General features: G+C 35.6%; 1 protein-coding gene across 2 annotated transcripts in view; it reads left to right on the top strand.

Annotated features, from left to right (window-relative positions):
* The window catches only part of MAN1A1 (mannosidase alpha class 1A member 1), a 157,724-nt gene extending 157,569 nt beyond the window's left edge, over positions 1 to 155 (top strand). For both annotated transcript variants that reach the window (XM_044676850.1, XM_044676849.1), the window contains one exon: positions 13 to 155. In XM_044676850.1, the coding sequence (XP_044532785.1) occupies positions 13 to 139 (127 nt within the window). In that variant the 3' untranslated portion in view covers positions 140 to 155. The remainder of the gene's footprint in view (positions 1 to 12) is intronic.
* Positions 156 to 18,174: the final 18,019 nt, after the last annotated feature.

Genomic DNA, 18,174 nt, shown 5'->3' with positions numbered 1-18,174 from the left:
TTCTCTTGCCAGATATCTCTATTTGCTGTTTTCTGATGATGATCTCCTTCCACTGGAACACTGGATCTTTAACACCGAGGCTCATCTCCTACCAGTTCTCCGCAAGGGTGGTCAAGAACTAGAAGAAAATCACAAATAAAAAGATTCTGAACACATTGTTTTGCTGCATTTCTTTCCTTTTCCTATACACCTTAAAAGTTCCCTTTCTTTTATTCCAGGCACACTGCAAATTTTTCTCATAATCGGTGTGGTTCTTCTAAGTTCAAAACAAATTATTTTGCAGTCCATTATGTTTAATAGGAAATATTTGTAATTTGACTTAAATTCTTTGTTATTTTTTCAGTCCATCCAGCCAACAGAGCCACATTAAAAAGAAAAAAAAATAGAGAAAATCACCATCTCTAACATTTATGAGACTGTTGAAACACTTTTGCCAAACTGAATAGTGGGTCTTAAGGTTTAAGGTGACCTGTTTATTATAATTTTAATTTGACTGCAAAATTTTTTCCTCCTCTATGAGGAGATGATGTCTGCTTAAAGCTGTAATATTTTGCCATGTTGCAAAAAGCCATAATAAATTAATTATTAAAACAGCTTTTTTTTTTTTCTTTCCAATTTCATGTTAATCTAGTTTGTCTGTTCAACCGAGACGAATCTTGTAACTGTGACAGCCTCCTCTAATGCGGGTCTATCATTATTTGGTAAAATGTCTTTTAAAATACTTCAGACACATTTTAATCTAAGTAAAAATCAAAAGAGCTATTATCATCCCATGTTGATTTCATTCTCCATAGAGGTACAGTACATTTTACTGTAACTCAATTACATTTGTGTTTTTAATTCATGAATTTTCCTCAAATTTTGTTTTAAATGTACTGTATTTGTTACCAACTTGATCATTTCTTCCATTTTCCAACACACAGTAGTGTGAATTCTAAAGATAGCTTGGTTTGAGCAAAATAAACCATTTTGCAAAGGACTGCTGTAACTGAATTATTCTTTTCAAAAGAGAATAGAAATAGAAAACTTCGTTTTTGCTTTTGATGGTTGTATGAAGAAATACAGACATTTAAAAGAAAGAACTAGTGCTTCATGTGACTTTCTGTTGTTGATTGCTTTGCAATTAATCTCTGTTATTCTATTTGTTGCAAACATTCCATTTACTCCAGATAGTGAACAAGGCTCCACTCAAATGCAGTAAATTATTTCGATAATGTGTGTGTTGGGTTTCAGCCTCATTAAAGAAGATCCTCATTCTAATATTTATTCCTGGTCAACTGACAGAAAATCTAAACAATCAGCTCCAAAGGAGCCAAAAACCTTCATAATGTAGTATTTTAAACATCTCAACATATAGGCCCCAATTTACTGAAGCAATGTGTATGTGTGCCAAAACCCTGTCCATATTTTCTCTATTTTATTCTATCCAGTTTTCCACTTGAACTCTGTAAGGAAAGGAGCTGGTTGTTTTCTTTTCCTTTGGAAACTAAATAAAGTATATATTATCAGCCAGCTCCTCCCTCAAATTCAAACAGGATAGGAAGAGAGTAATAACAATAGATGCTCTATATCTATATACAGCTATAGATATATAATTGGAATATATTATTATGTGGCTTTGACCAAGGAAATATAACTGGGATGGTAATATGTTTCTTTGACCTGGAATACTTTCTCTTAGGTCAAAGAATATGTGCAATTCATGTGTGTGTGTGTATACGCACATATTACAAAATATATCAGAATCTTTTACAGTATCATTGTTATCTGCCCTGGTTGGATAATGGGATATTCTGATTGATCAATTATTTGAATTGATAGTAATACAACAAACATTTATTTAGAGAATTTAACAGTATTAACATGGTTAGATCAATTTTCAATTAGAATAAAATTAAAATACGCTTTATAGTGACAAAAACTAACTTTTTGATGATTGAGAAGGTACCTCATAAATAATATCATTTTTACATCTTGGCGATGGACAAAAGTCCCAATTTAGGACCAACAGATGGAGAGATAACAGAGCTTATTGTATACAATGTTCATAAAATGATTCTGATTGAGCTCTTCTAGACATTGTTGGTTTGTGGAACTTAAAAGCATGCTATGTGTCATTCAGAAAGAGCAGATTTCCCAGGATATGGATTGTTCCAGATGTGTTCCTATCTAGAACAAAGAGCCCTCTTTGAAAAAAGGGACAATTTTTTTACCTTTTCATTTCATTCTGCAAATCACACTGTGATCTAATTGCATTGATAGCATGATTCCAAAAGGAAAAAAAAATAAAACTTTAATTGAGGGCATTTTTTATTGACAGAGGAAAACAGTTTTGAGTTTCACCGTGAGTTTTAGTACCATATTTCATATACATCAGTGAAATGGTTATTAGGAAAATACCTACATACACTTAAAAGAACTGTCAGGTTTTTAGACAGCTAAATTTTCCATTCAGATTCCATTGTCATATATACCGGGACAAAGCCATGATCTTTAAAAGAAAATGAATAAAGCAACTCATTTTCTCAGGTCTAATTAGACTTAATGGATTCAATTAATATTGTTTAATATTAAATGTTTCCAAAGACCTTTGTCTGAATCATCTTTATGTAGTTTTACATCTTTTTATGTCTTCTACTTATGGAACAGATAGGAAATATATCAATAAAATGTTGGTATGATGATGTGTTTCTTGAACCTGGAATAACTTCTAGGCATAATTTAAACTCTTTTAATGAAGTAAATACACATATAATTCATTGTGGAAAGTGAAACTAGGGCATAATGCATGTATTTTCTTCTTTTCTCCCAAGCCTTTAAGATAATATAGGCAGGACTGTTGTTGCTAAAATTGGGCCTTATGTGTTTAGATTCTAATTTTCATGTTAGTTTCCATGGAATGAGGAAATTAGATAATTGTATTTTCTTGATTTCAAGTTTTGATTTGAAAGAGCACAAAGCAGATATGTATTTCTGCAACAGATAGGGTATTAAATTCAGGTTGTATGTTAAAACTGCACTATAATGTACCTTTTGTATCCTGGTGTAAGTAGACAAGAAGATTGTAACACACATTGCTCTGCCGATGGCAAGGTTAAACTTTTGTAAATTCTAGATCTTGGGTTTTTAAAATAAATCCCCAAACACCAAAAAATGTATACATGATAAGGGATTAATACATGTTATTTAAACTTAGCTGGTTATTCTTAGTTTTGAAAGTTTTAAATGGACTGAAATCTTTATGTAGACATTGCCTTTCATTCCTCTTCAGCATAATAATGCACTTAAGTTTACATGCATTGATGTTCCAAAAGGTGAATAATTTAAACAGCACCCAATTTTGTTGTCATCAAGTGTTTTCCTTTGGATACAACTTGTGAAATTAATATGGCATCTCTCTGTTGTCTGGCAAATCTACAATGCCCAATGATGTTTGTGATGATTTCATCATGTTATCCATTTCTATGCATCAGTTGTGTTTTGATTTGTATATAAATCCATTCAGTCTTTTCCAAATTTATATAAATCTCTAATGATATGAAACACATAATAGATCAAGACATAATTTTTAAGAGCTATATTTGTAAAATTTCTCTATGGTGAATAAAGTCTTTTAATATACCTTTTCATTTGTTATCATTTTTCCTCCTTGTAAGTAAGTGGCTCTTAATATATTTTTGTTTGTTTCTAAGGATCTAATATATATCTATACTAGCAATAAGCAAACCCTATTCAGTTAAATCAAAGTAAGCAATGTTTTTCCATACTACAGCCACTTCTGTAATATAACTAAAAGCAATAACTATCTTTTTCTTTTATATAATTATTATTTTATGATTTGTTCTATGCAATGTTCATTCTTTACATTTATATGATTTATATCCATATAATCCTAGATCCTTTAAATTCCTCTTCTGGATTATACTTTGTATTACACTAGTTATTAAAGGATAGGAATAACATAACTAAAATTATGAGGCTGATATATATAAGCTTAATAACTTTATTAAATCAAGAGAGGAAAACGTAGGAGAGAGGTAGAGAAATACTTAGCTTTCTAATCTGAAGACAGCATTTTGGCCTCTAGCTAAAACTCCACTAAGGGTTCATTCTGCTCTCCACGCTCATTCCCAAAAGACCCTACTTCCTGCAGGGTCTCCCCTTATAAGCTATTTTCTTCACCCACTAGCTCTCACACATCATATCGGGAACCAACCAGTTTCTAAATTTGCCTGGCCACTCCGGTGCAGTGCCTGTGGAATCACTTTCCCATCTTGTTGGTTCTTTAATTTCCTTTCTCTGAATTTACTTATCTATACCTGAATTTACTCAAGTGATCTTTGACTCCCTGGTCACTGAGAGATGGCGTTAAAAAAAGCGACATAATGGGAGAGAAATTTGCTTCTGATGTTCATGTACTTTTCTATATCCATATGACTCATTTATACCCTTTCACATAGTAAATTTTATAAAGTCATAAGTTGGAGTAATGCCTACATGTATATGTGTGTTTACATATACATACATTCACATATATATATGTATTTCTTAGGATTCTTATTCTGTAATGACTAAGTTTATTTAACACATCTAACATTTCCTATTCAAATCCTTAACTCCTTTGTTGATCTTTTTGTTAGATTTGTCTAGGTCTTAAAGTAGCACATTAAAATCCACAGCAGTTATCATTTTACTATTTTATTTATCCCAGAAGTTCCAATTAGCTTTCCTTCAAATATAGATCTCATGCCATTACACACATTTAATATTTATATTATCTATAGTGCCTGTAAGTATGATGTAGTTTTCTTGTTTATCTCTTCTAATCATTTCAATTATGATTGGATTTTGGCTGCAAATTTTATAGAAATGTTGAATTTAATGTTTCTTTCAGGAACTGACCAGTAGTTTTGTTCTATTTTTATTTTTAATGATTTCTTGAAATAATATCCAGAATTTTTTGTCATGGTTTTCAGCAGTTTAATATTTTTTATATTATCTCTTTGTCTTGTTTTATAGGTCAGTTCTTTTTTGAAAAAAAAAAAACAACTCATTTTCTTTTGATTTTTCTCAAATATTTCTTCTTGTCTCATTGAATACTTGAGTTCTTTTTGTTTCATTATATATTTCAGTGTACAAACTACATAGGGAAGATCTATTCAATTTTGTTTATTCTATTTCCAAGTGCAGATTTTATTTTCTTTTAACTTATCCCACTTCTTCCTTAATTGTTTCAATCTACTTTTGGAGTTCTTTTGGCTAATCCATTCTTTTTCTTTTCAGTTTCTCATGATTACTATTATTTCCTTCTCTGAGCTTTTGTCTTGGGAATCTTTTAATCCATAATACCTCTCCATTGTATTAATACTTTTCTTCTATTAATTCAGGTCTTTAGCCTCATTGTGTGCATTGCAACTTTGTGTTCACGTTAGGACTTGTCCCTTGCCTTGTTTGTAGTTAGGGTAACTATTCTATGATATTGTTTCTTGCTATATTCTGTTGTAGACTATCACTGTGCAAGTAATTGGGTGCTGTTGCTGCTTCATTCCAGATTCCACTACTCAGTTCCAGTTCTGGTTGGAGTAAGTGGGTCCTAGTCTCTGTTTCACCAATTGTAGTTTTTAGCAGGAGTATTGCCTAGAGTCCAAAACTGTCTACTTTTCATTACCAGCTTGTGATTCAGGAGCTAAATACCACTTGCTGATATAATCTGCCACTTTGGCCCATTGTCTGAGGTGGCCCCCAGCTCCTAATTGCACTGGTTTTGGCCTTCCTTGTGTAATCACCAATGAGAAGTTTTCAGCTTTAGGTTTAATCACCTAATGTATCCTAGACCCAAGATCAAATGCTTTGAGTCCATTTCCCCCATTCCCATTCATGCTGTCTTGGCTCCATTTCCTTGTGCCGTCACCTCCCAAGAGGTCCTCAGCTTCAGACATCATCCTCTAGCACCACCTTAATCTAAGAGCAATAGCTCATTGTCATTTCTCTTTGGTTTTATTGAATTTTTCCTTCATATGACACTTTCATATTTGATGTTTCTCAAGGAAGTTTGGCTTGGTTGGGGCCTTTCACTTCACCATCTTTCCTGAAAGTTCTTCTCACTTAATGTCTTCTGACCCAAGATCTTTCTTTCTCTTCCTTGTATGCTAGGGAAAAATTTGTAAATCTTAAAGCACTATATATGTATTTTTATTGGGGAGGGGGCGTTCCTCTTGGCTTAACCCAAGCATTTCAATACAGCCCAAACTATTTTGTTTTGGGTTTTGTTTAAGGATCCCAAGAAAGTTCTGCTCCTTATATCCATTCCTCTTAGGAAAAATTTACCCAAAACCTGAAGTCTACATTCTTTCCTTCCCTTTCCAATATGAGAGTATATTTTTATCCTAAGACTACACACTTCCCTCCTATATGTGAGCCTTTTCTTCTCTGATCATGTCATGTGAGGGATTGTGAGGTTTTATCAGAGCTAAGGTCCCTGGGTAAATTTATCTCTTTGAGCTAATTTCCTTACTTAGGATGAATATTGATTAGGGTAATTACCTGTGAGCTAACATTTCCCCCAAATAATCCTTATATTTTAATCCTGCATAAAATAGTCTTGTTTTAAGGAAAAACCTAAGTGAGCAGGCTTTAGAGAGGGCAGAAAGGAGAGAAATTAGAAAAAGATTCTTCAAAATGCACTAATTCGAATCTAAAATATCAGCTCTAGGGGGCAGCTATAAATTGACATAACCATCAAGAATGTATATGAGCAGTTTGTGGCTGTAACCTCTAACATGTTATCTTAAAGAAAAAAACTTTGTTTCTTACTATTGTTACACTAGGTGTGAGAGAGCCTTGAATCTCTTAAGATTGAAGATGGAGATTTTTCCTGCCTTAAGTTTTATTAGTGGTGTGAGCTCAGGCAATTTACACTTAACATCTCTGAGCATTAATTTCCTCATTTGTATAATGTGGATAAAAATATTTGTGTAATCTTACTGGAAGAGCTACCATGAGAAATTGTTTTGTAAACATTAAACCACTCTATTAATAGTAGCTAATAATATTAGTAAGCACGTTAAAGTTTACAAAGTACTTTGCAAGTTTTTTTCTCATTTTGTACTCACAACAGCCCAGGAGCAAATATATTATTATTATTCTCATTTTATAGATGAGTAATCTGAGACAGATATTAAGTGGATTACCCAGATTCACACAGTGTCTGATGTTAGACTTGCTGTCAGGTCTTCCTAATTCCAGGTCTAATATCCATTGTGCCAGATCACTGTTTTTTGTGCCAGTTTTGAATCTCTTTTATCATTGTGGCCTTCCTCCTCTTGATATATTCTAATTAGTCCATTTCCTTCCTAAAATAGGATTCCCAGAATCTAATGCAATACTCTGAATATAGTCTCAGCAGATCAGAAAATAGGCACCATATTTTGATTAGCACAACCTAAGACTGTTAGATGTTTGCTTTGGTTGCCACATATTGACTCTGCTGTGCTTGCATTCCACAAAAACCCTCAAGACTTTTACAAATAAACAGCTATCTATTCATTCCTCACCTATTTTGCACTCATTGAAATTGATTTATTAAACCCAAAAAGATCTGTGAGTCTTTACATTTATCTCCAATAATTTTCATCTTACTAGATTTGGCCCACCTTTTGAGATCCTTATAGAAGTGCTATGTAATTTGCAAGGAGTGAACCATTCAATATATTCTAAAGGTCATTTCCCAAAGTGCTGGTGTAGCCTGAGCAGAGCTTTCTCACTCAGAAAGTGATGGAGGGAAAAAAAAAGAACTGGTTTTCACATCAAACTTGATTTGAAATCCTGATACTCCTACTTGCTACCTTTGTGACTTTGGGCAAGTCATTCCTTCAATGGGTTCCAGTTTTTCTCCTCTATCAAATCTCATTGTCCTAACAGTATTTAAGGTCCTGTGATCCTAAGTAAAATAGCATCATTCAGGTGCTTTGGGACTCTATCCCTTATTTTTCAAGCCTATTAGTGTTGCATTTGTGGGCAGTAGAAATCACAGATTTTACAAGTTGAGAAGGGCCTCAAAAGGCCATCTGGTGGTCCTCTGTTACAGAGAGGGTAAAGTATTATCATCCTCCTTTTATAGTTAAGGCCACTGAGACCTAGAGAAATTTCAGTATGCAGAAGGTCACACAGCTAATAAATAGAAGAAAGAGTAAAGAAGGAAAGAAAAGAAGAACCCATACCTCCTGCCTTCTACTGCAAAATTCTTGCCCCTATTGAGCAATGAGCATAAGTACTTATCGTGTGCCAATCCATTTAATAGATTCTGATTATACAAAGACAAAGAAGGAAATAAACCCTAATCTCAAGGACTTTACATTCCATTAGCAAAACATGCTTCTCTTCTACTCATCCTGGCCCTTTGCACTCTTCTAAATTCTCCATCTACTTCACTGCCACTGAAAGCCATTTTGGATTCAGCTTTTGTCTCACTGATAATATTGTTACTGAAATGTTCTTAGACAATATGTTGATCATATATTTTTAAATGTGTAATTACTATTCAACAGTCTTGCATTGTCTCTCTCAGCTTTGCATGTCATCACTTCTCCTTTCCACTTACTCTGGTAGTCCTCCAGTTCTCCTGGAGTTTTTTTGGTTTGTTTGTTTTGGTTTTTGGTTTAGCTATGACAACCCATTTGCTATTATTTTGCTTGTTGTTTCCAAGCCCAATTGCCTTTTGGAGAGTTTCCTTTAGCCACACACGCCACTTTGAACTACAAAGTATTACTCATCTTCTAAGGTCAGAGCTTAACTCTTTTGTTCTGGCCCAAGAAACTAGAAAACATCCATTTCCAAGTGTTGCATCATCTGCTAAATTACTTGAGAGTTGTTCACTCTTTTTCTTTTTTTTTTAAGAGCAAGTTTCACCACTAATGTCTGGCCTCAGTTATACATTTGACCTTGTCCTTATAATACAACAGAAAAAGGAATCAAATGACATGATTTCTTCATTTTCGGTTGCCCAATTCAGGACATTGTTGTCAATTGTATTGTCTTGAATGTAATCAAAGAGGATTTAACCCTGCAAGAGTTAAAGAGGGAAATACAGAGAGAAACACAGTTTTGTTTTCACCCCAGTGTAATTTTGGAAACCATGATGAGTTGTTGGCAACAAAACCAATTCTATGAACTGGGTGGAATAATGGAAACAACTCTTGAAGAAGTCAGCTTGCCTCTAAAACAAGTTTATGTTTTTGAAGCACTAATCTACTTTTTTGTAAATGTATAAATAAATTTGTTCTTAAAATTTGAATTAAATTTAAACCTTTTACTTCTAGCATTTGCCATGATAAAACTTGATTTAGACCCCCCTGATTTATTCTGGACCAATTATTGTTTCCAAACCATAAGTTCTTTCTGGGTAAGCATGATGCTGTTTCTTTTTTCCCCGTAAGTTCGCACCATGTTTTACATAGAAAGAAGACTAAAAGTGTCTTAACTTCCAACTTTTCAAGAGAGAATGGTCAAAAGGTTGTGGGTCTTAATAAAAGGTCCATTTCCATGGGCCTTGAACATGTGGCAATGAATGAAGTCATGGATTTAAGGAACCCACTTCCTGTAAGAGCCTAATGATTCAAAGTAGTCTCATTCTACTTGAGAAATAGAGAATAAGTCCTATGTTTAGTATGTGATAGACATTAGTAATGTCTATTCAAAGATGACTGGGGAAAGATGCCATTGAGGCAATGGAGAGGGTAGGAAATGTACAGAAACATCCATTTCCCAATATTCTGTTCCCTCTTCTTTTGCAACTGAAGAGACTTGCAGTCCATCAGTCCATGCTCTTCTTTTGGAGTATCTAGGAAAAGAGAGCCTGAGAATTCTCAGTAGGGCCAACAGTCCACCAAAACTTCATGCTTAAAGTCCATACCCCAGCCGTAGAATTTTAAAAGCAGTACTGAAACAAATGTTGGAGACCTGTGGTGGCTGGAACAGAGACCTGGAATAGAAATGGAGCCCTCAAGATGCAAGACAGAGTATCAATCAGGAGCAAAAGGTCCTGAACAGAATTGGTAGCTGAGATCACCCCAGCCACCCAAGGCTTCACCCAGGTGTTTGCCCAGCTGATCTTAATCCCTTTTCTTATTCTTTTCCCCCTGCTTAGCAGCAGGAAGGGCTGGAGAGACAATTGAGCAAAGCAGTTCTCATTTTTGCCACGTGGCACTTCTATTCACATTCTGTTTTGTTTTGTTTTTTGGCAAATCTTCTCCTCCCGTGAAAGCTTCCAATTTTCTAATCAACTGCTCCTCCTCCTTCAAAGCCTTCCAGTTCTCCTCTTCCTTCCAATCTTTTTCCTCCTTCCAAATCTCCTCCTTTTTTTCTTCCTTCTCCTTCCAATTCTCCTCTTTCTCCTTTTTCTCCTCCAATTCCTCAAGCAGGACTTTGGTGATAAATGTATGAGTACTATCACCAACAGTTACCCTATTAAGCATTTTTGAGTCATCAACTGTACCTGATAATAGGGGCTCTTGTTTCTCCCATATTTCTGTATCTTTTACAACTCTTTTCAATCTCATAATATCCTAAGAAATGATGAGCAGATTAATTTTTTGAAACATGGGAAGATCTACATGAAATTATAAATAATGAAACAAGCAAAAACTAAGACAACAGAAATATTGTTGGAAGAATGATGTGTATGTCCATTCACCTCCCGAGAAAGAACTGATAAATAGAAATAAGCAAGATATAATTTTTTTATATACATAAATCTTGTCAAAGATACCTTCTCTAATGGGGAGAGGGAGGGAGGAAATTACCTGGGAATTTTAATATAACAAACAAATAAGTTAATTAAATTTTTTAAAACAAAACAAAACAATATAATGTCCTAATGGGGTCTTCTCCTAGGATTAAAAAGATTGCTTTACAGCTCTACAGCTGTTTCACTTCTCATTGCTCTCTTTAGGGAGACATTATATTACAAATGCAACACCTGTTACAAGTGAAAACCTAGGACTTATTTTCACATGGAGGGAGCTGTCATTAGAACAAAGTCAATCAATCAAAGATAAGTGCTTATTAAGGACCCACTACTAAGACGTCCAGCACCTTGGAGATACAAATACAAATACAAAAATACAATACAAATCCCTACCCACCAGGAGCCTACATCTGAACACCTTCCATGTAAAGCAAGCAAAGTAGAGACTATCTTTTTCTCAGAGGAACTTTCCTAGTAGCCCAAACCAAATTTTTGGTTTTTCCCCACCACCTCTCAATCACTGAAATGAAAGGGCATGTCTCGGACATATAGTCATCTCCCCCATGAAGCCTTCCCTTTCCCTCCCTGCATCAGCCAGGAGTGATATTCCCTTCTTTCAACTCTCACATCTATATTCCTACATATATTTAGGGTAGTAGTTGGGGGGGGGGGGAGTGGAATCTGGAGTAAGGATGATAAGGATTTAAATTCTGCCTCTCATTTAAATTCTGCCTCTCTGAGGTTATCTTCCTCATCTGTAAAAAGGGGATAAGATCCTACAAGGAGAGCTGATGTTAAACCTTAGAGATCATTTAGCCCTGTGTTGGTAAACCTATGGCATGGGTGCCAGAGGGGGCTGCTCCCTTCCCCCTCTCCACTGTGCCTGAGGACATTTTTCACATCACCTGCCTCTCTGCCCAGCAGCTCAATGGAAGTGCTTCTTCCCTCCCCTATCTGGGGTAAAGGGATGGCTCACGTGTGGGGTGAAGGTACAATTTGAGTATTGTCTCTAAAAGGTTCACCATCACTGTTCTAACCTAACACTCCATCCCATTTCACAAACTGAAGCCACAGAAAGTAAAGTGACTTGGTAAAACCAGAAGAACATTATACACAGCCACAGAATCAGTGCTGAAGGAATAAACTGTGAATGTTACCATCAGAAAATGAACAGAAAGGTGAAACATGAAAGACTTAATTTATATGTATGTGTTGGTCTCCCTGACAATATATTCTGTGATACCAGGACACATGTAGATGGGATTTATTATGTAGAGATGAAGAGAAGTAAGCTAAATAACATATAGGTGATTTGTGTACTATCTTCTTTATATATATGTATATGCATACACACACACATATATATATACATATATATATATATATATAAATGGAAATGCTGGTTTTGTTTGCTTTTGTAAAATCTGGAATAAAAAAAAGGAGGAAAAAAGTAAAGTGATTTGCCTACGTTCACTCAGGTAAGTTGGCAGAGCTGGGATACAAACCCAAAATATTTACAGCCGAAAGCACATTAGATTTGGAGTCAGAGGACCCGATTTCAAATCACGCCTGTCACTAGCTGGACCTTGGTCAAGTCAGCTCTAAACTAAACTGGTTGGACTAGAAACCTCTAAGATCTCTTCTAGTTCTATTTCTCTGGTTCTCTCTCATAGGGTTAAGAAATTCAGATAAGAAAATAGAAGACAGTTTTGTAAAACTGTTAAAAGTGCTGTATTACTATGGGGCAATCATTGGAGGCTACTTTGAATCATATTTCCTTGGGGAGTTAGCTTTATTCTCCCTTGTTAACTCATTGAGTTCAGGAAAAAGTACCTGCCCACTAAAACCTATTATTGTTTCTTGTACAGGTGTGACATATTTTCTGTTTTAAATCAGTATTGAAGAATTCTAGTAAACCAATCTCCTGAGGAACAATGGAAGCATATGAAAGTGACTTATCAGGGAAGCAAGTGGGGATGGCCAGCTGATTCAGTGAAAGGCATCCATTGTTCATTGTCTCCCCACTCCACCTAATTTATCTCCACTCTGACAATGAACTGGAATTAGGGGTACGCTGGAGCCAATTTGTACCTGTTCTCCAGAGCTCTATTGTTAAATGTTTATTCTGAGCATTAACACCTTAGAAATCAGCAAATGCTACCAATAAGGGCCTAAATTATTGTTTTGTCGGTTGTCTAAATGGAAGAAGGTGATAGAGAAAGTGTTAAAGATACAAATTAAATTTAAAAGCATGACCTGCTGCCCATTTCCCCCTGGAAAGCAGATTGTTAAAATATTTACCAGCATATGCTTGACTAGAAGCCAAGAAGGAGGGGATAAGTAGGAAATCCACCTGTGTGAACTGATTGGAATAGAATAATACTAATGAAGATAATAAAAATTGCTAGCATTTATATAGCAATTTTAGTACTTGGCATTTATTATCTTATTCAATCCTCACAACAACCATGAAAGTTAGCCCAAAAGGGTTCATGCTAGAAAGAAGTAAGGAAAAGTATCCTGGAGCCATAGACATGTAGTCCTGAACTAGTAGCCTCCAGAGAGGAAGTAGAAGAGCTCAAACTTCTCCACACCCCCATCTAAGTGCACAGCCCAGTACTTCTAGTGAATTTGCCTCAGTTAAACCAATCATGACGGAAAGAATAAGTCAAGGATGCATGACCCCTTAGAGCCACCACGCTCATTAGACGTGAAGAATTCATAACAGCTTCCTTGCTTGTGTAAAGCCCACAAAAGGAATCTTTGGAAGCCATGCTTTATTCTCTAGGCTTTGCCACCATGCTTCACCAGCTCTTCCTTCTGCTTTTATTTCCCCCTTTGCCTATTGGTGAGTTCTTCTCAGGAGCTCCCTTTTAAATAAGGGCCATCTTTCATTCTTTGTACTTTGCCCCAAGGATATATTTTTCCCTTCCTCCTCAGAATATAAACTATATCAAGGCAGTGACTATCTTTCTTTTGGCTTATATGTGTATTTTCAGTGTTTAATACAGTTCCTGGCACACAATAAGTACTTAATAAATACTTATTAACTTAGAGGTTGAATATGATATTTTTTTTTCTTCTCCAGAGAACCAGAGGCAAGGCTAGGGTTTCTGTCTCTTCATGACTTCTTATGAAGAAGGTAGAAAAGGTATATGCATTTACAAACCCTTTAGATTAGAACTCCAAAATCCCAGTCTTGGTTGGGAAAACAGATTCTAGAAGGACTAAAATATTTGATATCCAGACAGATTATTGTCTTGAAACCTAGATATCAATATCCAGAAATGCGGTTAATTTTAGCAGGTTAATTTTGTAGCTTGAAGCTTTATTGAAACTTGTCTAATGGTTTCTTTGCTCATTCCCTAAGATTTTCTAAGTAAACCATCATGTCATCAACCAATAGAAATAATTTTGTTCCCTCTTTGTCTATCTGTATGCCTTTAATTTCTCTTATCTTATTGCTCTTGCTAGCATTTCTCAAACCATGTCAAATAGCAGTGGGAAAAGGAGGTATCCTTGTTTTCTCCTTATTGGGAAAACTTCTAGTGTTTTCCTATTACATATAATGCTAGCATTTGGGTTTCAAATAGATATTTTTCTTAATTATATTAAGAAAATATCCTTTCTGTGCCTGTACTTTGTAGGGTTTTATAATATAGAATGTTACATTTTGTCAGTCTTTTTTCTGAACTGATTGAGAGAATCATGTAGTTTAGGACGATTTAAAAAATATAATTGTATTAATTATATTCCTAATGCTGAATAATCCTTGAGTTCCTAGTATTAAACCAATTTGATCATAAGAAATGTTTTTTAGAAAAAATGCTATAGTGTTTTTGCCAAGATTTTACTTAAGATTTTTTTTAGTCAATAAACATTTATTAATTTCATTATGCCTATTTTGGTTTTATTTATTTAATATAAAATATTTTTCCATTGTTACATGATTCATGTCTTTTTCCTCCCTAAGATTTTTTGAATGATATTATTCAATGAAAATGATTTATAGTTCTGATTCTTTGCTTTATCCTTCTCTGGTTGAGATGTTAGAACTATATTTGTTTCACATAGGAGTAGAGTAGGCTTTCTCCATTTTTTGTGAATAATTTGTATAGTACGGATATTAATCATTCTTGATAAAAATTTTCCTACAACTCCATTTAGTCCAGGATTTGGCCCCTTCCAATTCTAAATTTATGATGCCATGATCCAATTCAATACTCATGCTTCCATTTTAGAGATGAAGATTAAGCAATATAGTCAAAATCACATGTTAACACGGGTTCTGGACCTCAGTTCCACATCTCTAAAATGAAGACATCTATGCCCAAAGGGCTCTAAAAGACTATCTGCCCTTTGATCCAGCCATACCACTGCTTGGTTTATACCCCAAAGAGATCATAAAGAAAAAGACATGTAGAAAAATATTTATAGCTGTACTCTTTGTAGTGGCAAAAAACTGGAAAACGAGGGGATGCCCTTCAATTGGGGAATGGCTGAACAAATTGTGGTATCTGCTGGTAATGGAATACTATTGTGCTAAAAGGAATAATGAACTGGAGGAATTCCATGTGAACTGGAAAGACCTCCAGGAGTTGATGCAGAATGAAAGGAGCAGAGCCAGAAGAACATTGTACACAGAGACTGATACACTGTGGTACAATCGAACATAAGGACTTCTCTATTAGCAGCACTGCAATATCCAGAGCAAGGCTGAGGGACTTATGAGAAGGAAAACTAGCCACAATCAAAGGAAGAACTGTGGGAGGAGAAATACAGAAGAAAAACAACTGCTTGAACACATGGGCTGATGGGGATATTATTGGGATGTAGATGCTAAACAATAACTCTAGTCCAACTATCAATAATATGAAATAGGTCTCGATCAATGATATATGTAAAACCCAGTGGAATTGTGTGTTGGCTATGGGGGTGGGGGTTTGAGGAAAGGGAAAGAACATGAATCATGTAACCATGGGAAAATATTCTTAATAAAATAAATTAATTTTTAAAAATAAATAAAATGAAGACATTAGACTAGATAATGCCTAAGGTCTCTTCTAGTTCTGAATCTATGATCTATAAATATAGCTTTTCAGACTTCCTGCCCAATACTCAATTCACTACTTTGAAACTTCTGTAAATATATAAGCCTTCCTCTTTATTATTTATTTCCACCCCTTATAGTATTTAGTAACAAAAACCTTTTATTGAAAAAGCATAAGATTTGTGAGCTGATTGCAAAAATCAGGGCAAGAGAGAATCAAAGTCATGCATATTTTACTGCAGCTAAATTTGGCTCAGAGAAATCCAGGCCAGGAGAGGTAGTATCATTGAGAAATTTGTAGGGGAAATCACTAGGCTATGCTTCAGAAATATAGATTTAGAACCAAAAGGGTTACAGATCATTTAGTATAGCCCCTTCATTTTGAGGGTGAGTAAACTGAAGCCACAAAAGTTAAGTTTGCTCAGGGTCACTAAGTAGTAAGCAACTGAGGCAAGATTTGAATCAGTCCAATGTTTTTTCCACTCTGCTACTCTGCTTCATGACTTACTGATATAAAAATGAAAGAATGATAATGAAGTGGTGTAAAGAGTAGTGCTTTCAGTCCTAGGTTCAAATACCCTCTAACATTTACCACTTTTGTGAACTCAAATAGCATCACTTAACTTCTCATTCTTCTTCTATAAAATGAAGAGGTTGACCTAGATGACCTCTGAGGTTCTATCCACCTCTAAATCTATAATCCTATGATTCTATTAGACTTTGAGGACCATAGGAACATCTTATTAGAGGTGTCCTTTCTCCTCAGAGTTGACAAAGTGATATATATATATATATATATATATATATATATATATATACATATGTGCATATGTATATATAGATAGTAGGTACTCAACAATCTGTTCTGAAATGAAATCAGAGAATGGCAGAGCAGGAAATGGCCTTAGAGATCATCTAATGCACGCCTCTAATCAAAGGAAGAAATGGAATCCCCAAAAGTTTGAATGACTTCCCTTAGATGGCAGGATTTGCTATGACCAAACCAGAATTAGAACTAGAACTTGAACACTGATCTAATGAGCTTTTTACTATGCCATCCTGTCTTCTCTGTCTTGGCTAGAGTTCCTCCCTGCCAGTATGGAAAAGGATGATCTTAGATAAATTAACACTATCTCTCCCCGCTCTTTTATCCAGACCTGTGATTTATTTGGTTTCTGGAACTCCCAATGAGGACATGCCCCCTATAAATGCAGATAAGCACCTCTTCTGTGACTTATAGCCTTAGATAGTTGGCCTGGGGCACTAAGAGATTAATGACCTGCCCAAGATCATAGCCAGTCTTTCAGGTGAGGAATTTTAACCCAAGTTTTCCTGACTCTATAGCCAGCTAGCTATCCACTATACTATGTTGTTTATGTCATAAACTTTTAATTTTAATCCACAACTTCTTTTTATTCTCCTTCTTCTATCCCCATTCTCTCCTGGGTCAGAAATCCAATGTATCATGGACTTGCACCAGCCTTAGAAACCTTTCCATTATCATGGAAACTTGGTAGAACCAGCATCTGCCTCCAGCTAGAGAAAACTCTACCAAGAGTTTTCCAGGTCTTAGTAGTGTTGCTTTTGAGCAGAGGGCTAAGAAAGAACAGGATGCCCATCTCCAAGTATGGGGCAGAGGTCATAGAGACTGAATGGAGAAGTGGAGAGGAGAGAGCAAGGACTTTGTGAAATCACGAGCAGGGAACAAATGAGAAGGAGTACCAGTGATGGCTAACATTTTAGAGACCAAGTGCCCAAAGTGCACCCTCAAGCAACAGGTGAGCCTCCCCCTTATTCCAGACAGGGGAGGGAAGAAGCGTTCCCATTGGGCTGCTGGGCAGACAGGTGGGTCATATGAGAAATGTCCTCAGGCAGGCATGGAGAGGGGAGAGGGGAGAGCTCCCTCTGGCACAGGTGCCATAGGTTCACCAGCATGGGAGTAAACAATCACTCTGTGCTTATTATCCCTCAAGAGTCCCCCCTCTGGAGTATAACGACCACTAGCATTGCCATCCTTTGGCTTCTTCATGGAAGTCTATTCAAGGTCAAAAGTGAGCCTATAGGAAGCAAAGGAACCCTTGGGTAGCATCTGCCAGGCCTACCAAGTTTCCATAGTAACAACCACGGGCTGCAAAAATCCAGTTATACTAGTCTTTAATCAAGTTATTGGGTGGATCAATTCGAATTGCAGTAGCTTTCTTTTGGTCAAAAATTATGAAAGTGAAAGAAAAATGAGGGGCCTTAGGGCAAATAATCAGTCCCTAAATGGCCTTCAGGAATTAGTCACTTTTTAAACAATTTATAGGCTTTCTTTAAACACAGGATAAAAACCATATAGTTCTTCAAAGCAACAACTTACAGAAAATAAAAATGTTGTACA

This window comes from Gracilinanus agilis, chromosome 4, assembly GCF_016433145.1.
Source record: "Gracilinanus agilis isolate LMUSP501 chromosome 4, AgileGrace, whole genome shotgun sequence".
NCBI classification, from domain to species: domain Eukaryota; kingdom Metazoa; phylum Chordata; class Mammalia; order Didelphimorphia; family Didelphidae; genus Gracilinanus; species Gracilinanus agilis.
This window is presented reverse-complemented; position numbering and strand designations above follow the sequence as displayed.